A 23,448-nucleotide genomic window follows, 5' to 3' on the forward strand; every position below is an offset into this window, starting at 1 on the left:
TCTTGAAAATGCTAATTTCATACCTTTTTGGGCTTGATTTTAGCTTAGCTTCGTTTGATAGTGAAACATCTTTTTATCTAGACAGGTTTTGGAAAATCATAGAGCTGGGACTGTGTGTTTGTTATATGATCATATAACATTCTATAAGCTTCTAATATATTTTTTCTAGTTGCCAACTTTATAACAGAACCTCAACTTAGAGGGACGTAATGTAACAAACCTCAGTTTCCCCTGTTACAAGCTGTTATGAAATGCTAATATAATACCTAGTATTTACCTGTGTTTGATAAAAATGACTTGCCAGTAAAATTGATGATCTTGCATCAGATTTATACATTTTTCCTACAATCCTTTGGCAGAGTTCTTTGAAACAGCCTCACTAATGAATTTAATGATCATATTTAATGATGTGAAATGTTTAAATGATATTAAGTATTTAATGAACTTCTGTAGCATACATCTGGAAAAGCCCTATAGTGTACGTATAGAAAAGGCTATTGGACTTTCTTTTCAAGAAACTATTTTAAGTTGTTAGATCTTTGAGGATAACTTAAGTCAATAGTAAACAAATGGTAGTTTTTTTCCCTTCAAATAGCTTAAGTATAACTTCAGGTAACTTCAGATTTGTTATTGAAGGGGTAGGAAGAGAAGGGAAGAGAACCAATATTTATTGAATGTCAGCGACATGCTAGGAGACACTGTGTAAGGTGTTTTATATCATTTTTTAACCTATTCTTCCATATATCCCTATGAGATATATTATTAGCCCTATATTACAGTTGAAAACATTGTACTTGTATATTTGTACTCAGATTTTTTACAGTGTGTTTCCAGTGTAATGCTGTGTGACTTAACCCTGATTATTTGTTTCTAACTCATGTCTGGCTTTCCCTTGTGGGAGAGACTGTATAATTCATTGTAATAAGCCTATATATGTTCCATATAAATGCCTCACAAGGATGTTGTGTGAATTTGAGTAATGATTCAGAAGCTAAGTAGTTCACTTTTTATGGTGCTAAGTGTTAAAAAAAAAGGCTTTATTTTGAAATTAGTCAAGGGTTTAAAAGCTATTAAAATTGAGCTTATAAATATTAATTTAAACAAAACAAGCAGTTAGTTGTTTTACTTATTTTGCTAAATTATAAGTAAGACCAAAAAGTTTAATTATGTTAACTTTTCCTAAATAAGAATTAAAAAAAAAAATGAAACCTAAAGCTCCAGTTTTATGCAAAGTCATCCTTCGTGCTGTGCCTAGAGTTATTTTTCTGAAACACTGATTAGATCTTGTTCTTATGGCTAAAATCTTAGACTCCCTGTTGCTTACAGGTTCAAGTTCAGACTCCACAGTTTGGCTCCAACCACTCTTTGGGCCATCACTTTTTGGTACTCTCTTCCTTCACCCTTTGCCAAGAATATTCCCTTCCACTTTCCCTTTTCCTTCAGCTTTTTTCTTCTACACTTTTCAGTTGTGTTATTACAGATCTGAAAGACCCAGCTGGTTAGTGTCCCCTGCTCCTTGGAGCTTTCCATGACTCACCTCTACAGAGGGAATGCTTCTTTCCTTTGTGTTCCTCTAACAGTTTTAATTACCTTTGTTATTTCAGTCCCTTTAAATTCTTATTCTTTAGACTCTGAGCTCTTTTAGGCTAGGCATTGCCTTTATCTTTTTTTTCCCCTCACTACCTATCACAGTCTGTTCTATCCCTCTCTCTCTCTTCCCTTTCCCCATTGTTGTATGTATGTCTTCTTTTCTTTCCCTAAACAGGTATTTATAGAGAATCTACTATGTGCCTCCTCTGTTCAAGGAACTCGGTGTTTATTGAATGGATGGGAAGAAATATGAAATCCTGGCCAGGAAGACATTATTAACTGTATTATTAGTCTGTCGCTCTAATCATTATAAGCATGAAGATATCTTCTGTTCAACACATATTTGTTGAAAACCTACCACAAGCGCTGCTTTACTGGGGATTCAGTGGTGAATAAAATATACACAGTCCCTGCTCTTATGAAGCTGACATTCCAGTAGGAAAGTGAGTTGTGGCCACAAAGAGACAGGGAGCCCAACCTTGTAAAGTCAGACAAATTGTCCAGACCTCTATGTGTCTGTGGCTTCTTTGTCTATAAAACTGTGTAGCATTATATAACATTAAAGCGTATTGAAAATGCAGCACTTCAAAGGATCTAGAATGGCCAAGACAATATTTAAAAAGGATGAAGTTGGAGGACTTATTCTACCTGATTTTAGGACTTAACCGTAAAATGTACAATAATCAAGACAGTGTGGTAGTGGCATAAGGATAGACACATGGATTAATGCAACAGAGAGTCCAGAAACAGACCCACACTGACATGGTCAATTGAGTTTTGATGAAGTTACCAAGGTAGGAAATAGTCTTCAATAAATCATGCTGGAATAATTGGATATCGACATTAAGAGAGGTACCTAAACCTTTTCCTCATGACATACACAAAATTTAAGTCAAAACAGATCATTGCCATATGGACACCAAAGGGGGAAAGGGTGGGGGTGGGATGAAGTGGGAGATTGGGATTGACCTATATACACTAATATGTATAAAATAGATAACTAATGAGAACCTGCTGTATAGCACAGGGAATTCCACTTCGCTGTACAGTAGAAACTAACACAACATTGTAAAACAACTATACCCCAATAAAAACATAAAACAAACAAAAAAAAAAAACCCAGATCGTTGGCCTAAATCTAAGAGCTAGCACCGTAAATCTTCTAGAAGAATTTAGGAGAAAATCTTTGTGACTTTGAATCAAGTAAAAGTTCCTTACATAGAATACAAAAAGCATGAATCATAAAAGAAAAAATAGTAAGTTGGACTTCATAAAGATTAAAACATTAGCTTATCAAAAACACAGGAAATGAAAAGGTAAGCCATTGATAAAGAGAAAATACCTGTAAGGCATATATTTGAAAAAGGACTTGTATCCAGACAATATAAAATTCTCTTACAACTCAATTATAAAGCAATCCAATAATAAAATGAGAAAAATACTTGAATAGATACCACACAAAGGAAACTATATGGATGGTCAAAAAGCACATGAAAAGATTCTCAGCGAAATGCAACTTAAAACCACAATGAGGTGCCACTATACCCACACTAGAGTTGGTAAGATTTAAAAGACTAAAAATAAGAAGAATTGGTGACAGTGTGGAGCAACTGGAAATCTCATACAGTGCTGGTGGGAATGCAAAACTATATAGCCATTTCAAAAAATGAAGTTTCTTAAAATGTTAAAATACACTTACCATATGACCCAGCAATTCCACTCTTAGGTATTTATCTGAGAGAAATGAAAACATATGTCCACTGGAAGACTTATACATGAATGTTCATAGTATCATTATTTCATGATAGTCCCAAACTGGAAACAATCGAAATGCCCATCAACTGATGTACAGATAAAAAAAGAAAATGATGATATACAATGGATTAGTAACAACTAGAAAAAATGGAGTGCTGGTACAACAACATGGATGAATCTCAAAATTATCATATTAAGTAAAAAAATCAAGAAAAAATTATATATACTGTTCTGTATGATTCCATTTACATGAAATTCTAGAAAAGGCAAATCTGGTTTCCTGGGGCATGAGGAAGGGATGAAGATTAATTACAAAGGGGCTTGAGGAAAATTTGGTGGTGATGGAAGTGTTCTAAAACGTGATTGTTGTGGTAGTTGCATGACTCTACATTTACTAAAATTTATTCACAGTTAAAAAAAAAAGCATGAAGATAATAGGCCCTTACCATTTAACACAGAAATAGCCTATCAGTTTCACGAACTTGAGGGGATGTCTGGATGGAAATATTAAGGGAAAACACAAATGATAATCATTTTGGTTTTATGTAATTTGAACTTAAATCATGTTCAGTATTGAAATCTATCCTTGGTTTTGCCTTGTCAGCAGAGACATGACTCCTGACTGTGTTGATCGCAACCGTGGGAATAACCACATGCCTATTTGCCTATCCAAAGTAACAGCTAATTTGATCCAAATAGAGGAGGGTAATTTTATTATTGTTTGCCATTGGAGTTGGCATCTGGTAAAAATGGGTGTATGTTTGGAGTAGTATTTAGGTGAAAATGTAGTGCTTCTAAAATATCTTTCTGAAGAAAATAAAAGTAGGTATTCTTTATAGAGCAAGTACCCTCTGCTAACAACTGAACAACCCTATGAGGTAGATGGTGGTATTCCCATTGATGGATGAAGAAACAAAAGCTAAGAGAAGTCAAGTGACTTGCCTGAGATCTCATAGCTAGTTAAGCAGCAAAACTAAGATTCAAACTTAGCTCTGTCTGACTGGGACCATGCCCATTTCATTACGTTGCTATCCTGCCCTTACATCCTCATTCTCAGACTCTTGTCCAAGTTGGAGAGAGTGAATTTACCATGGTAATTTGAATTTGTGATGCCGAATTACTGAATTACTTGATCTTTGGCAAGTTATTTAACATTTCTCATCCCATTTTTTTCGCATGGATAATACTGCCTGCTTCCCAGAGTTATAATGAGGAATAAATGAGATGATGTGTATGAAAATGCATTGTGAATCATAAAGCCCTGTACTGATGTTTGGTGATGTATTATTAATGCTGTCATTATTACACACATAAACATACTACTAATCCTGCTTCCTGAATATTTCTTTGCTATTGTCCTTTTTAAGCCACTTAGCAGCTTTTACAGTACCATAGTGACTGAATTTCATTCATAAGGAAAGTTATTTTTTAGATATAAAAATTCAGTTAGTCTTAAGACAAAAGACATTAGAACAATACAGTTTTAACCGTTTGAAGAACTAAGTATGCTTAACTATTTAGAATTTTCCTTTCTTCCTTCTATTTCCTCCTACACCACAAAATTTTTTCCTGTGTATTATATCCAAAGTTAAGGTTGCAACTTTATGATGGCTTATTTCCAATAATTGATATTTAATGGCTATATTCAGTACATTTGGTCAGAACTTCTTTTTTGAACCAAACATTTTATACCCACAAAGCGTTCACCACTAGAAAACTCTAGTTCTTCCATGAATGCAGCTGAATCTTTTGTTTAATGTGGTTTTAACTACAGATTGACTACATAAGTTGCTTCCATATGCATATTGCTTTTTACATAAAGAAGATAATCATTCTCTTTTCTTGAAATCCTTGATGCTTAGTGTGTAGTTTAAACCCTTGCCAAAAGAATGCTATTTCTTTTCTACTAGGTAAAATTCCAAGAGGTCCGTGGTATCTCATTGTAGTGAAACAGTAGCAGCACTAAACTTTCAAAACATGCTTTGTTCATCGGACTGATATAAAAGATTTAATAGCCTCTGTTGAAATGGTAGCTCTTATGATAAAAAGTTATGGAAGAGTCTTAAATTTACAACATAGAGTATTAACTAGTTGATGTAGCTGAACATCTGAATTTTTTATTATAAAATTGTTATCTTTAGTAAATTTTTTTGGTACTGGTAGTAGTAATATATATATTTCCTTTTATGATAACAAACTTTATGGTGTGGCTTAATTTAATTCCCAAACAGTAATATTCTTATCAAACTGCTGTATTAACCAGAAGTAAAATAATATATCATGTAAATGGCCTCTTTTTAAATTAGTTAAGCTATTGCTTAAACTGAAAAATGTATGCCATTCCCCCAAAGAGGCACTGTGGCTTGGAGTTAAGATTTGGGTTAAAATTTCAACTCTAGAACTTTTTTTTTTTGTAAAGCATTGGGCAGCAAGTTAACCAATTTGCACTTTAGTTTCTTCTTCATCTCTAAAATGTGTATGCAGATCCTTCTCTCTCAGTGCATTTGGGAGAATCAGATGAGCTAGTGTGTGAACATAGTTTCTTTTCTTTTTTTTTTTTTAACATCTTTATTGGGGTATAATTGCTTTACAATGGTGTGTTAGTTTCTGCTTTATAACAAAGTGAATCAGTTATACATATACATATGTTCCCATATCTCTTCCCTCTTGCGTCTCCCTCCCTCCCTCCCACCCTCCTGAACATAGTTTCTAAATAACAAAGTGCTATATGAACAATATTCTGACAGTTGCTCATTTATGGTAATTGGTAGATAAAAAGAGTTTAAGTACTTGATTTTTAAAAACCTCTCTTCCACATGATAAAATTTTCAGTATTAGTAGTATATGTTTAAGAAACATCATTCAACAGCATAATAATACAAACTATAATTTTGAATACAAGAATGAGCCTCTTTTGTTAAACTCTTCTATACAGCGACGGCATGAATATTTTTTGTGTTTTATATATATATATATATATATATTTCTACATTCTAAATGATATAGGTGTATGTTTTTATAGGTTTGCCTGAATCCATCATTGCGGCTGCATGTTCAAGAAGTGGCCAGAGGGTTCTGCATGTTGATTCGTAAGTTTATCAATGGTAGCATTTGATACTTCCTAAATACCTCTATACAAAATTAAAATTTAAATATACACACGTGTTTGTGTATATATATACATCCTATATAAACTTTTTAAGTTAGGAAAATAATTGGAATTGTTTAATTTTCACCAAAAACGTGAAATATATAATGTACAGGCTTTACTATTATACTCTGTGAAATAGTGTACTGTTTCCTTTGAGGATAAACCAAATGTACCATAATTTTATTTTTCACATGAGTGATTTTGTTTTTTTAAATGATAATTCTCCAAGAGGCTTGGAAACCTCACACCTGACCATTTAATTATATACATGTGTGGGTGTGTAAAACCTGTATATGCTGTTGTATTTTAGGCTTTGTATTTGATTGTTGAAAAAATCAGCTGATAAGAGTATGTGGTTTTCTTAAAATTCATCAAAATTTAAACTATTAGAAAAATCTAGAATATCTAGAATTTTGTTTTCCCCTTTTTCCTTAAATGTGATGATAAAAAGGAAGTTAATGGAAAATTCAAGTTTAAGATAAAGCATAAATCTTTCCCTTCCTGCTTCCTCCTGAAACAAACCCTTAACTTTTTGCCTATTTATTTAGTGCTTTTGACTGTTGTATTTTGGCCCTTTAATTGTTCATTAAATAGGAGTAGAAAGGAAACAAGAAATAATGACTTTATATTTTCTGTTTGATAGTAACTGCAAGTTTTTCAGAATGTCAGAATACTAAGAATAACAAGATTTGCTATAGTTCACAGTGCCTTCTCATATATTATCCCGTTGTAAATATGTAGGAATCCAAAAGTGGTATTAGTTCATTTACCCTTTCTAAATTTATTTTCAAAGCATAACTCCTCAGTTATTGGATGAAATTTCTAAATTAAATTAGTTTCTGTTCTCAAGTCCTGCTCTTGGAATTCTCTTTCACTATCATATGTGTAACTGCTGTGTTAATGTCTTAATTCAGTCTTTTTGACATATGGATTCACATGCTGAAAAACTTGCTGCCTTGAAAGCTGAGGTACTGGGCCAGTGTGCTTTAAAAAGGCTTAATAAGAATGTAAATTCAAATTTATTTCTGATAATGTTAATCTAAAATTGAAAATAAAATCTTAAATTTCCCAAAGTTATTTGTTGTGCTCACACTGTAAGCTACTTCCCATATCAGTTTCTTTGCACGTTATATAATTTAACTCTCGTCACAGCTGAGTGAGGAGGGTGGTGTTATCCCAATTTAGCAAATGGGGGTGGGATGTGAGGCATAGAGAGGTTAAGTAATTTTTCTAACTTTACCCAGCTAGTGCATGTCTAAGTTTAAATGCAAATAACTTTTAAATTGTGGTAAAAAGAACACATAACATAAAATTTGCCATCTTAACTATTTCTAAGTGTATACAGTTGAGTAGTGTTAAGTATATTCATATTGTTGTGTAGCAGATCTCCAGGACTTTTGATATTACAAACCTGAACTCTATGCCCATTAAACAATAACTCTCCATTCCTCTTCCCCCCAGCCCTGGCAACTACCATTCTACTTTCTGTCTCCATGAATTTTACTTCTCTAGATTCCTCATATAATTGGAATTATACGTTATTTGTCTTTTCGTGATTGGCTTATTTCAGTCAGTATAATGTCCTCAAGGCTCATCCATTTTGTATCATGTGTCAGAATTTCCTTCCTTTTTAAGGCTGAATAATATTCCATTGTATGTATATACTATATTTATTCATCTGTTTATAAACATTTGACTCGCTTCCACCTCTTGACTATAGTGAATAATGCTGCTATGAACATGGATGTGCAAATATATCGTCAAGATCCTGCTTTCAGTTCTTTTAGATATATACCCAGAATTGATATAGTAATTCTATTTTTAATTTTTTGAGGAACTGCCTTACTACTTTCCATAGCAATGGTACCTTTTACATTTCAACCAACTTCCCGTGCTTTGGCTCCAACTGGGAAGTTGTATATGGGCTTTTAAGCTAGTATACCTGGGTTTAAGTCCTGGTTTCTTCACTTACTAGGTGTGTAACCTTTGACAAATTAATTAATCTTTCTGTAACTCAGTTTCTTGATATAAAGTGCAATTGTAATAGTAATTTATAAGATTGTTTATTGGATTAAATAAAATAATCAATGTAATGGATTTATAACAGTGCCTGAAACATAGTAAGCCCTTAGTAAATGTTAACTTATATTACTCTAACAATACTGTTGTTTGTTGTTGTTGAGAAATGTTGTTCTTTGGTAGGTGAATTCTCTTTTTTATTTTCTGATTGCTTTGATATTCTTCTGTTTGTCTTTATAGTTATATAGTCTTCCTCTTATCTGTCAAGGTGTGGATTTTATTTCTATTTATACTGTTCAGAAATTGTTTTGTTTCTTGAAATCAGATGACTTATGCCTTTTGTTGGTGGGAAAACCCTCAACTGTTTCTTCAAACATCTCTCTTCTTTCTTTTGGAAATTCTCTTATAAATTGCACCTTTTCATTCTATCCTTTATGCCTTTTAATGTCACTTTCATATTTTTCATCTTTTTACCTTTTGATACAGCATTCTGAGTAGTTTTCTCAGCTTTATCTTCTTGTTCTGGGGTTAGCAACTATGGCCCACAGGTCAGCCACTTTTTTTTTTTAAATAAAGTCATATTGGAACACAACCATGCTTATTATATACTTATAGATATACATGTTTACATATTGACTATGGCTGCTTTCACACTACAAAGTCAAAGAGTTAAATAGTTGTAACAAAAACTGTGTGGTCTGCAAAGCCTAAAAATTTACTATCTGGCCCTTTATAGAAAATGTTTGCAGACCTCTAGTTCATTAACTCTGTCTTTAGATGAGTCTAATTTTCTATTTATCCTAGCTATCATTTTCTTCAATGACTTTCATTTCTAGAAGTCCTGTTGGGTTATTTTTTAAAGCCATCGTGTTTCTTTGTGTTTCAATTCATTTTTTTAAAAACGTGTGAAATATTTTATGTGAAGTTCTTTGAGGTTTAATACTGCTCTTTGTCATTTTCTCTCCATCTTCAGGGTCAGTACTTTTTCTTATTTCCTTTCCCTAAAATTTCCAGTTTTTCTTTAGCGGGGCTTTATCTGTGGGAATGCTGTGTGACCTGTTTGAGGGGGTATGTTCGTACTAAGTGGTTTTGCATTTACTTTTGCCTGGTCAGCCAGTGCTATTACTGACCATATTAGTTCCTATTGCTGCTGTAACAAATTACCACAAATGTAGTAGCTTAACACAACACAAAGTTATTCTTTTACAGTTCTGCAGGTCAGAAGTATGAAATGAATCTTACGGGTCTGAAATCAAGTTGTAGGCAGGCAGTGTTACATTCCTTTTGGAGGATTCAGGGGAGCATCTGTTTCCTTATCTTTTTCAGCTTCTAGAGGCCACCTCATTCCTTGGCTTATGGCCCCTTCTTCCATCTTCAAGAGCCTCACTTCACCCTCTATCATGCTACCTTGTTTTTCTGCCCCTGACCTTCTTGCCTCTCTCATAAGGAACCTTGTGTTTACATTGGGGCCTACCTGGATACTGTAGGATATTCCTCCCATCTCAGGATACTTTATTTATGCATGTTAGCAAAGTCCGTTTTGTCATATAAGAAAGCTTATTCACAGCTTCTGGGGATTAGGACATCGACAACTTTGGGGAACCATCATCTACTACACTGGCTCAAAACAATTTGTATGTTAATTTCTAGGCTTGAGGTTTCTTGGTTTATGTGAGTAGCATGTATTAGAACACCATAATCACCTGTGGTTCAAGTTTGCAGTTGTAAATTCTCATAGAAATTTCCCCTTCCACCTACAGCCTGCTTCAACAGTATCCCATCATGTACTCTCTCTAAGTATACAGTATTCTCTCACATCTTTATGCCTTTTTTCATGCTGGTCCCTATTCTATGCGAATAGAGTACTCCTTCTTTAGGACATAGCTAGTATACCACTTTCTAGTGATGTCTTCCTTGATAATCCAAGTAGTATTAATTTTTTCTATTTGCCTGTACTTTCAAGTCTTCTGTACATTCTTATAATATTTTTCACACAGTATTATTATTGTTTATAGATCTCTTGGCTCTATTAGACTTTTAGAGATTAGGGATCATGTCTTAGTCATCTTAATATCCCCAGTGCCTGAGAGGTCTGGAATACAGCAGTCCCTAAATAAATATTTGATAAATATTATATATACCAAGCCACTGTTCTAGTGATGGGAATTTAGAATTGCCTCATATACGCTCAGTGCAACATTGGTCCTTGCTCATCTACAGATGGTAGATTCATGGTAGTTTGGAAGGGAGTTATCTGTTGATGAGAAAGTTGAGGTTTGCCCATAGTCAAACAAGCAGATGACTGGGGAAAAACTCAGTTCTTATTCCTATTCCAACATTCTTTGAAATATACCACACTGTCTTTGTTGTTGATGTACCTGTATGTATTTATTAAAAACCAATTAGTTGAATTATTCTAACTAATTCTAATTTGTAGACAAAGTAGAAAATCATTACCTTGTATTTTTGCTTATTTCTCAATTAAGTTCTACTGTTGAATAGATTAGAATCATGCTTCTCAAACTGTAGTGGTGTTCTGGCACTTGGGGTGGTGGTGGCATATGAAGCCAAAGGATAAACAGTGGAGCATCTGCCTGGTGTGTAAATTTTATAAACATTATAATACATTAAATGCATTAAAATATTAAGATTTTCTGAACAAATTTTAGATTTGTGGTAAAGTTGAAAAATTAGTACAGAGAGGTTCTGTATATACTTTATTCAGCTTCTCCTAATGCTAACCTCTCATGTAGCCGTAGTACCATGATCAAAACTGAGAAATTAATATTGGTGGAATACTAACTACTAAACTGTAGACCTAATTTGAATTTCACTGATTTTTTTCAATAATGTTATATTTCTGTTTCAGGTTCTGGTCCAGGATCCCACTTTGCATTTAGTTGTTAATAGTCTCAAATTATCTCCCCCAAGGTACACTAATGTTTGCCTAATGGTCATTTTCTATTTTCCTCTTCCCATTTTCACTTATTTATTGCAATTCTTCTGTAAATAAGAGCTGTCTCTTTTTCCTCATTTATTTATTTATTAAATTATATGTATCACTGTGGGTTCATAGATATTTATTTTATACTATGGGTTATAATCTCATACTACCATTGTTTATTTTGTTGTTCAAATTGTTTCAGCTTTGGTCATTGTGAGTTCTTTCCAGTTGGTTCTTGTGTCCTTGTGAAATAGCCTATCCTTGTTTGAGCACTTCCTTTCTTTCTGACACTGCAGGATGCTCCAGCCTCATCTTGTGTTTTCCCTGTTCTAGCCCTAGAATCAACCACTTTTCCAAGAGCCCTCTCTCTGTGTATTTAAGAATGGGATTTAGAAACCAAGTTCTGAATACTAGGTATCATTCCTACTGGGCTTCCCTTTTCTCCACATCCTCTCCAACATTTGTTATTTGTGTTCTTTTTGATAATAGTCATACTGACAAGTATGAGGTGATATCTCATTGTGGTTTTGATTTGCATTTCCCTGATGATTAGTGATGTTGAGCATCTTTTCATGTGTTAGAGAATGTTCTGATTTCATTCTTTTACATGTAGCTGTCTGGTTTTCCCAGCACCAGTTATTGAAGAGACTGTCTTTCCTCCATTATATATTCTTACTTCCTTTGTTGTAGATTAATTGACTATAAGTACATGGTTTATTTCTGGGCTCTCTGTTCTGTTCCACTGATCTATGTGTCTGTTTTTGTGCCAGTACCAGACTGTTTTGATTACTGTAGCTTTGTATTATAGTCTGAAGTCAGGGGGCATGATTCCTCTAGATCTGTTCTTCTTACTCAAGATTGTTTTGGCTATTCAGGGTCTTTTGTGTTTCCATAAAGTTTTTGAATTATTTGTTCAGGTTCTGTGGAAAATGCCATTGGTATTCTGATACAGATTGCATTGACTCTTTAGATTTCCTTGGGTAGTATGGTCATTTTAACAATTTTACTTCTTCCAATCCAAGAGGACAGTATATCTTTCCATCTGTTTGTATCCTCTTCAATTTCTTTCATCAGTATCTTATAGTTTTCTGAGTATGGGTCTTTTACCTCCTTAGGTAGGTTTATTCCTAGGTATTTTATTCTTTTTGATGCGATGGTAAATGGGGTGTTTTTTTTTTTACTTTCTCTTTCTGATAGTTCATTGTTAGTGTATAGAAATACAACAGATTTCTGTTCATTAATTTTGTATTCTTCAACTTTACTGAATTCATTGAGCTCTAGTAGTTTTCTTGTGGCGTCTTTAGGATTATCTATGTATAGTATGTGTCATCTGCAAACAGTGACAGTTTTATTTCGTTTCCAGTTTGGGCTCCTTTTATTTCTTTTTCTTGTCTGATTACTGTGGTTAGGACTTCCAATACTATGTTGAATAAGTTTGGTGAGAGTAGGCATCCTTGCCTTGTTCCTGATCTTACAGGAAGTGCTTTCAGCTTTTCGCCATTGAGTATGGATTTTAGCTGTGGGTTTGTCATATATAGCCTTTATTACATGGAGGTATGTTCCCTGCATGCCCACTTTCTGGAGAGTTTTTATCATACATGGATGTTGAATTTTGTCAAAAGTTTTTTTCTGCATCTATTGAGATGGTCATATGGTTTTTATTCTTCAATTTGTTAATGTGGTGTATCACATTGATTGATTTATGGATATTGAAAAATTCTTGCATTCCTGGGAAGATGTACTTTTTTTTGTTTTATACTTAAACAACATTTTAACTTGCCAAAAATGTGATTTTCCAATTAATTGTAATGGGCTATATATTATTTTATTCATACAAACACACTGCAATTTATTTAACCAATTCTCTACTGCTGTATTTGAGGCTGTTTCCAGTTTCCTGTTATAAGCAAAATGTGGACATCCATATACATATGGCTTTTATTTATAAATTTCTAATATTTTGGGAAAAAGGGTATTTTCCCAAATTTTTACCACATTTGTATATTTGTAAAATCACCTTATGATCTTTTTCTTTAATTTAAAAATTCACAAAGTCAGTGACTTTAATGAGATTGTGTAACTGCTGTGCCTCAATAAGCTTAAGTGTTATGATAAGGAATTAGGTAAAATTCTCTCTTTTTTTTGCAGGAAGATTTATATAGTTAGCCAGCAGAATAGTGACCTGAACTGATTATTTCATCCTGATGAACTGTTGAGTGGTATTGTTTTTCTAATCTTGGTTAAAGTCTTTCTTACATTAAAACATTAAATATTAACTGAGACAAAAGCTATAGGAATAACAGCAGACAAAAGTGTACTTTGAGTTTTTTTATGTGTATGGATTACATTCATGATTTTGTGAAGATCAACTTAGTACTTTAACCTCCTGACACTGTTTACATTTATATACCATTTAAGTGATGATAGTTGATGGTTCTGAAATGACTCATTATAAAATCCTAAGTACAACCTCTGTTGATTTATAAGCACTATCCAAGCATTATCACTATCAACAGCAGCTAATCTCATTTAAAATAGTCATTTCATTGCTGTGTTGTCATAAAATTCACAGGCAGATTTTAAATTAAAGTTAACTTCTGCCAAATTGTAATTGAAGGAGCTCTATTTTTGTGTGCCAGTTATCTTTCTAAATAAATGTAAAATCTGTGGTTCTTTTTAGAGAACTACATTTACACTAGATATTAATGAGCTGTTGACATGTGAAAGTTCGAGAATAGGTGCTGTGATTTAGAAAAGCAATTAGCAATTCAGAATGTAGAGATTGGCATTTACTTTAATCTTGAAGTTGCTGGAGGGAGGTGCAATAGGACCAAAAGTTTACACTTGAACAGAATCTACTTCTACCAATAATTGTTCATCTGCACATCCTCAATCAGTCTTTTCTTCTAATCATATATGTCATTGTTTAGTTTTATTTTGTTTCCTATAAGTCTTTACTTTCTACTGTAACTGCTTCAAAGAGAAAATAAACTAAATAAATGGAAAATGATGATGTTACCTCACTGAATTAATCCAAATTCATGATTTCTTAGAGTCTTTTTTAAAAACGAGTATTCAGTGTTTGAAGTCTTTACATCCGATTCTGTTAAGTATTTAGTGGATTTATGATGTCAACCCAAATGAAAGTCACAGATACAGCTGTTGATGTTTTAGTCTTATGTAATAACCATATTATTATTTCTAAAAGTTGAAAACATTGTTATACTTTAATAGTTTGACCAAAGAAGGATATTAATCTAAATAGTATTATCTTGTGGGGTTAGGAACTGATGTCACCATTACATGTCTATCAGTTTCTGGGCTAGATTTCTCTTTGGTCTGACAAACAACATTTTTGTTTTCTATTTAGCAACTGTGTCTAGTTAAGAATTATTTAGGAATTGTGATAAAGAGAAGTAAACAATTATTTTGTCTCTGGTTTGTTTTCTGTTTTTGTTTGAAAAAACTTTTTGCCTTTAATCAAAAATATTCATATGTTCATCATAAAAATTGAAGCAATGTATATGTCTGTATATTACATGCACATATACATAAAAATATACATGTCATTCTGCCCACATACCACTCCCGAGAGACCACTGTTGGTGTGGTGTATTCTGTCTGGTGGAATTAAAGATAGTTTTATGAGAATGGATGAATACATGAGTGAAAGGATAAAATGAATTGAATTGATGAGGTGAAAATATGCCATAACGGTGTCTCATCATCATGTCTGTTTGCACATTCTTTTCACATTTAAGGATATTATTTAGTAATATTATGTTATGGTACTAATAGTGGAAAAAACAATTTTTTACACAGATAAATAGTTGATCAAAACTAGATGAGATCATATAGGATTGTATTAGGAAAATTCATCCCAGTAAGTTTCTTGAGAGTTGTAGAGCTATGGTTGACCAGGATTTCAAAGGACACTTTCTGGGTTCACTGTTTCTCCACCATTGATTTGACATTATTTTGACATCCCCTTTTCCTCTATATCATTTTTCATCTTTATGTTTTGGCACTGAGGTGGGAGACACTAAAATTTGCCAAGAATTCTCACTTCTCAAGAAATGTATACATTATGATTAGAAACCAGTTGTAAAACCAGATGAGATTATGGGTATTGCTAGTCCCCGAGTATTGAGAGGTGAACAACAAAACAGATCATGACTCCTGCCCTCATGATGACCTTGGACCCTAGTAGGGGGAAATAGACATTAAACATGCTTAAATTTTATATTATAAATTGTGCTTATGAAGGAAAAAAGGGTAGTGCTCTAAGAGAGTAATGGGAGTATTATTTAGATTTGGTGGTAGGAGGGTGGCTTGAATGGGAGTGGTTACAATAACTTCTTATTGACTTCTCACCATGGATATGGGACTATAAGGATCTTTGAGAACTAGCATCATTTTCCTTTTATAGAAAGAGTTAAAGTGATTTCTTATTAGAGGCATTATTTTTGTGTGGCTTAATACTCTACCTCATTGAGTCACCTCAGAAATTGCATCTGCAGTTGTGTGTCAAATGAATTTTATGATGTTTTTCTGCCCTGGAAATTAATACGTGGAATTGTGTGAAAAATTTCAGTCTGATGCCTTGCTTCTGCAGTGAAAGAACAAAAATAATCTGTTCAGATGTTCAATGATGATTGGCTCCTAAAAAAAGGAACCAGTATTGATTCAACAGCTAATCCTATTGTAAAGTTTCTTTTTAGTGGTTTTAGTTTGTGAAAATTCAGGTCTGTTTATGTTTTTTTTAATGCAAAAATAAAACAACATGGCTGTTTCTCTTATACTGGAATACTTGCACATATGTCAATAAGGTAGCTCAAAGATAAGTATTTGAAAGGTTTTAGATTTAAGGCTACCATAAAAGGATAGGGAAGTAAAAGAAATGTAACCTCACTTAGAAGAAAATTTTTTTTTTTACCTTCTGTTACCTAGATGAAAGGAAGAAAACCTCGCTGTGTCTCCTGTAAGGATGAGAAAAATACATCAAAGAAGGAAGTGTTACCCTAGCTTTTCCCTTTCTCTGTTCCCCCATGTTAAAGACATTTCCTGAGGTCTGTGGCACTAATTTATGAATGAAAGTAGTTTTCAGTTGCTTAACATAATCTAGTATTCAGGATGGTGTATGCTGTTACAAACAACGTGATGTAATAATAATAGCTACCATTTACTGAATATTTGCTCAGTACTGTGTTAGGTACTTTACAAATATTAAGCTATTTAATTTTTATTATATTTCTCTAAAAGAAGTATAAATTCTCTCCTTCTGCAGATGAGGAAACAAACTCAGAGAATTGAAATAACTTGTCCAATGTCACATTTCTATTAAGGGGACGAACCAGGATTTAAAGCCAGGTCCATTAGACTGCAACGCCTATGCTCTTTCACTAAGATAAGCTGTAGGGTTGGAAGACAAACAAATCCTGGGTTTGATGATCAAGAGACCCAATTCAGGCTGTTACTCTGTCACTGATTAGTTATGTGACTTATGTTGTTTTCTTCAACTGTAAAATTGGCGTAGCGTACCACCTACCTTGAAGAGTCCCTGTGAGGGACCAGTGGGATACATGTAAAAAATTGAGGTGTGGCCAGCAAGGTCTGACAGTCATATGTACCAGGTTCACTAAAAGGCTTTTACTTTGGAATCACTGGGAATATGTTCAGTCTTTATTTTGGAGGGCAGTGTGGGGGAAAAAAAATCCTTGGAAGCAACTTGTGAATTTTTATGGTTTTGAGACAGAAATGTCATTTTATCTTTAGTTCACTGAAATCTGTATGACAGGAGCTTCATTTGCAAATGACAATTCTTGCATAAGGAGGCTTTTTTTCCTATAGAGCTCAAACAGAGGCTAGATTGATTGAGATAGCTCTTTGCAGAAATCATGATATATCAGCATCTCTCTAGATATTACTAACTTTTACTTGTTTTATTCAGTGGGTTTGAATGAGGATAGCTTTCACACAGACCAGAAAACTACAGGCAAAGATAATTGAATGTACATATGCATTTTTCACTACCGCTCCTTGCCCCCCCAACCTTCTTCCTCTTGAGCAATTTCTTTATCATTCACCCTCCTTCTCCTTCGAAAAGGAGGGTTTTGTGGGTTTTGTTTTTACTTTGAAACGGCAACTGTTCTTACCAGCTCCTTGGAGCTTTGAAGACTATTAATCAGCTTGACAGCTGGAAGCAGAGTGATCGACAGCAATCAAGCTTAAAGCTTTTTCTTATCACTCTGATTTCTCTTTTTTTCCCCATTAATGAAACTAGAGTTTGATTTGCCTTTCCATGGCAAAGCAAGGGTAAATTTTAGGAGCTGTGACTATGAAGTAGAGGATAGGGAAAAAGGGAGAGGGGGTCAACAATCTTCAATCCTTTGACTTGTCAGCTCTGTTGTTCTCTCAGCAGTCCCCATTCTTGTCTCTCTCTCTTCTTCCTTCTCAGGGTTGTCAGTGAACCTAGCTATGCCTGGCTGGCACTGGACTCTGGTAATTGTCAATGGAAAGGGCACTGGAGACTCCTGTGGGTGTGTTCTGTGTCTACACTTGGCATGGGAGGGGGAGAATGATAACTTACTATGTGCTAGGCACTGCTTTAAGTGCTTTCATTCCTATATTTAAGATAAATCGAGGCTTTTAAAGAGTAACTGTAAGGTTATTGGCTGAGGTCACACAGCTAGTAAGAGGCACAGCTGGGGTTTGAACCCAGGTCCATATGATCCTGAAGCCTTGATTAATAGCCATGCATTTACTCCTCTTAGTTAACAATTATGACCATGCATTAAGGGTTCCAAGATGACCAAACTGCTGTTATTGCCCTTAAGTTTCTCCTGGCCTAGTCAGAGGAAACACTCATGCAGTCTAATTACAAGACAATATAAAAATTGTATAATGATTCATTCATTAGTGTATAGGCTAGGCTACCATGAAGCAATCATATCGGTTATACTGGGCTACAGTAAAGCAATCATATTACTACCTCTCTATCAATGCATGAATTGTTATACCTGTAAATAAATGTGAATTTCTTTTTTCACATTAAAAAAGACAGTATGGGGCTTCCCTGGTGGCGCAGTGGTTGAGAGTCCGCCTGCCGATGCAGGGAACGCGGGTTCGTGCCCCGGTCCGGGAAGATCCCGCGTGCCGCGGAGCGGCTGGGCCTATGGGCCATGGCCGCTGAGCCTGCGCGTCCGGAGCCTGTGCTCCGCAACGGGAGAGGCCACAGCGGTGAGAGGCCCGTGTACCGCAAAAAAAAAAAAAGACAGTATGACAGCTCTTACAGAAGTATGTGCAGAGCTCTAGAAGCACAAAGATCAGTTTTATTTATATATTGGAGAGCTGAAGCCTTCACAGGGAAAATGATACTGGTTTTGAGTAGTTCCGACTGGTTTGACTAGTTCCACCATTAGTTTTGTGATGGAATAACCTTGGGTATAGGATATAGCATTAATAAAAGCAGAGAGACATGCAGGCACTTGACTCACTCAGGCAGTGTTAACTGTGGTTGTGGCTAATGCATTGGATGCATGGCAGAGAAGAGTGATGTCTAGAGATAAAGCTGGACAGTAAGTTGGAAGTAAGTTTTGAAGGTTCTTAGAGCGATGCCAAGGATTTTGGACTCTACTCTAGAGGCATTAGTAAACCATTAAACATCTTAATGCCAGGGAATGACATAATGTGTTCTGCCAAGACCTGATCACAATGGCAGTAATGTGAAGGTTGGGTTGGAAGGGAAGAAACTAGAGGCAGGGAAACCTTTGAGGAGGCTAATGAAAAAAAAAATGGGATAAGAGAGAGGGCCTGAAATAAGGCAGCAGTGGTAAGGATCCAAAGATAGAAGGGGTTTGAGGAATTAACTAGAATTGACAAATGAGGAAGGGATGATGAGTGAGTTCAAGATTTTCTAGCATTGGCAGCTGTGAGAATCGTGTTGGCATTTATTGAAATGGGGAAACCAAGAGGAAAACCAAATTTTGGGTGGGGGACAGTTAATAAATTTGCCTTTTGGACCTGTAGAGCTTAAAATTAATCTGGGATATTTAGTGGAGGGAGATGTCCAGTAAGCTAATGACTCATGATATGTATTTTCAGTACAGAAATATCAATAGCTATGAGTCTGGAGCTCTCCCCAGAGGGCCCAGATTGGAGATGGCAATTTGTGAGTCATTGGTAGAGAAGTGATGATTGAGTCAGTAGGAATAGATGAGATCATAGAGGAAGACAAGAATTGAGGGCAGCCTTTGTACATTACCCACTCGTCTACCTGTCTAAAAATGGATTTGAATGGGTGGACTAGTGTGGAATGACTAATAACTCTAAAGATAGGAAGGTCTCTTCTCCAGCCCTAATGACTGGGAACACAGCCTGCCATTTCGTTCTGGCGGACTGAACTGATTGCCAAAGCAGCTTCCTATAGCTTTATAGGATTCTAAAAACCAAGTAAGGGTTTGGTCTTCCTCTCTAATATTAGAACTGCATCTGCGTACTCTACCAAGGAGGCTGACCTTCCTTGATCTTAGAATGAGGGTATGGTGAAAGGAGCTTGACTTTCTTGTGTATCAAGTATATGGGGCTTTTAGTAAATGAGAATTTGTGTAGGGGGTAACTCTATTATATTCCCTAAGTTGTTCTGTTATTTGTCAACAAGGAAGACAGAAACATGTCATGGTTCTTTGTAATACTACAACCAAATTTAAATAGAATAGAGCCTCTTTCAGTGTGCATGGTGTATAGCTGGCAAATTGATACAAGTAGACATGCCACACTATTATTTTCCTACTCCTATCATATACAGAAAGATATTTGTGCACATTAAATATGAGATATGTAATAAAATTGATTGTAATTTAGGTCCTAGAAATGAATAGTCCCTCCAGGTTTGGCATTAGAGTAGATGTAGTCATGAAGTTATTATTCCATTTTCATTATCCAGATGAGTTGGAGAAACAAAACAAAAATTAGACTTCATCCCATCTAATGTCTGTAAATATCAATAGATCCCATTGCCTTTACTCATAGTAAGTCAGATTCCAAGATTTGTATTATGTGCTTATGTTTATAATTTTAAGTATTCCAGTCTTGTAGATTATAGCAGGCAGTGTTTCATATAGTGGAAAGAGCATAGGCTTGGGGGCCTGATATGTCCTGGGCTTAATTAAGGGCCGGCTCTGCCATTTCCTAGCTGAGTGAGTTAAAACAAGATACTCAACTTCATGGTTGGTTTTTTTCTTTTTTCTTCTAATTTTAAAATGGGGATAATTATAGCACCGATCTCTCAGGATTCTTGTCAAGATTAAATGAGATAGTGAATGGAAAATGACAAGCTCAACATATATAGTACCTATTTTTCTTCTTCCCCTTAACATGAATTAAGCCAGCATTTCTCAAAATACGTTGTTGAACCAAATGCTATTTCAAAAAAAAAATGCTCATTGGTTAACTGAATTTATTCCTTCTTGGAGAGAACAGACATTAACATATTTAATGGTGCTGAGAAGGTCTGCCATAAATAAACCATTTTCTGGTGGTTTTACTCTTTTAAACATAGCATGTTCCAAATTTATTTTGTCATTGTAACTTTTTTCTTGGAATCCCTGTTAACAGCCCATGTTATTGATGGGATACAGTTTGGAAAAGGTGAATTTAGTAATTGGGTCCAGGTGCTATTTGACATCTAAGTGTTTGGCTTCATTAAACCACAGCAACCATTACAATATCCTATGGTCTAAATGTTGCTAGCCAGCTTAGATGTTTGGGATTGTTTATGTTGCAGTGGACAGGATTAGGGTTTGGAAAGCTAAGTTTCAGTGGCAGTCCTGCCAGTTGTAGCTGTGTGGCCCTGAACTGACTTAATCTCTACATAGACTGTTTTCAGTGTCTTCATCTGTAAAATAACAGCCTTATCTGCCTCACAAGATTGTTGGGAGAATCCATGAGAAAATAGTTGTGAAAACGATTTTGAAAATGAAAGATGCTGTCAGTGGAAGGTGGTATTACTACTATCCTAGGAAAAGGAATTTAGGAGCAGTGAATATAGAATAGGGGCATCTAGAGTTTAGGCTAAGCTGCTTCTCTTTTCTGTTGCGCAGGTTTGCCCTCCATCTGCTACCTTCCTGAAAACATTTCCAACTCCTCAGTTTCCTAATAATTAAAATGGTTCCCAGATGAATGTGCCTGAATGTCAGTAGCTCTATGTTCTTGTCCTTGTTTACAGAAGCCATTTCCCAATACAGGATGTAGTTTAGCATCATGTAACTATGGCTGTTGCTAAATATTCAATACTGATTTGTAATTATGATGCACAATAGAAAAGAAAATTGTTAGGATTTAATTAATAGGCTCTAATTAATAGGTTTAATCCTCTGCCTTCTCTTACAGTTCAACTTTCTTTATGTCTACCTGTAATGTATTTCTTTTCTGTTAGTAGACATTAAGCAAAGTGATGTTGCTTTAACGTTAAACACTGTAAACGACGAGAAATCTCTTGTTACTCTTTTATACTATTTTTTCTGTTTTACTGGTTGGTGTTAATGAAGACAGTTGTGTAACTCATTTCCTTTGTGTGTCTGGAAAAACGTAGGTGGTACTTTGAGTAAGCTTTATGAAACTTTAGAAAGATTAAAACCATGTTTTCTACAATTGTAAAGTCAATATTTCACACAATGCAAAGCTGTACCTCAGTATTGTGATAACTGGGCTTTTCTGCCTTTGAAAATAAAAATGTCTGTTTGTGATTTTTACTGTTCTAGCTGAAAATTATAGGTCACTTTTCCATCATGAAACTTGAGAGGGCTTTAGATAATAGTTTTATGTTTGCTGTTTAAATACTGTGAATACTCACTCTCTAGTTTCACAGATAAACTCTAGTTTTAAGGAAGTCTTTTTCATCATATAAAATAGTGTTCCTGGCAATAGAGATAAACGTCGTCCTTCATCATAAACTACTTTTTCCTTTACTTGATGTACAGAGACAGATGTGACACAAAATTGGCAGAAAATGTTCCATTCCCCTTTTTCCTCAGTCAGGAAGTTCTCACTTTGTCCTTAAAATAAATTGTATCTATGGTTTTAAAAACAAAACCAGTAACTTAGCCTTGTTATTCATTACAGAAACAGTTTTAAGGACTGTAGAAATAGTATTTTATAATTGAATTTGAATGTCAGAATTCTGAAGCTATATCTTTAAAGATAAAATTTAAGAAAATATTTGCAATAATGTTCTAGAGAGCATATTACAATGTTGTATTGATTTTTTATTTTTCTTTTTGTCATGATTTTGACACCTAAATTCTTTGGCTTTTTCTTTAGGGTATTGTAAACAATATTTAGAACCATGCAAATACCAAAATGAATTTAGTCAAAATCTGCTTTGGTTTTATAGTGAGTTTATTAATAATTATGTTACCCTCTTTTGTCAGAAAGACCACAGTAATGAAAACCATGTTTCACCTTTTACATACATAATTGGATGAGATCACCAGATGCTGATGTTAAGAGCACATCAACAGGAAAAGTTGAAAATAGGAGCTGCATGGAAAAATACTAGAACCAGTTAGCTCTGTCAAAAACCATATGACCAAGTATAGGGGAGAAAAATAGAATTTGACCATGAACTGACCTCAGGTCATTTAATAATGGAAAGAAACAGAAAGATGGCCCTTCTTAGAGCTTTTTAAGACTTTTAATAATAGCAGAAAATATCTTGGAAATTGGCACATTGTGGTCAGTGTTTGAAAACTCACGTTAGATTACTTTTGTTTTTCTAAAATTTTATTATGATAATTTTCAAACATACACAGAAAAGTTGAGAAAATTGCACTGTGAACAGCTGTGTTTCCCCTACCTAGATTCTACCACTAACATTTTGCTGTATTTGCTTTATTATATAATTATACATTTACTGATTTTTCTATCCATCTGTCATTCCATCTTACTGTTTTATGCATTTCAGAGTAAGTTGTACATGTCCAGTACCTTC

General features: G+C 34.5%; 1 protein-coding gene across 1 annotated transcript in view; it reads left to right on the forward strand.

Annotated features, from left to right (window-relative positions):
* The window catches only part of CHM (CHM Rab escort protein), a 198,384-nt gene that overhangs the window by 20,472 nt on the left and 154,464 nt on the right, over nt 1–23,448 (forward strand). Inside the window, exon 2 of the mRNA XM_030849074.2 lies at nt 6,368–6,434. Coding sequence (XP_030704934.1) covers nt 6,368–6,434 — 67 coding nt within the window. The remainder of the gene's footprint in view (nt 1–6,367; nt 6,435–23,448) is intronic.

This window comes from Globicephala melas, chromosome X (assembly GCF_963455315.2).
Source record: "Globicephala melas chromosome X, mGloMel1.2, whole genome shotgun sequence".
Lineage (NCBI taxonomy): Eukaryota > Metazoa > Chordata > Mammalia > Artiodactyla > Delphinidae > Globicephala > Globicephala melas.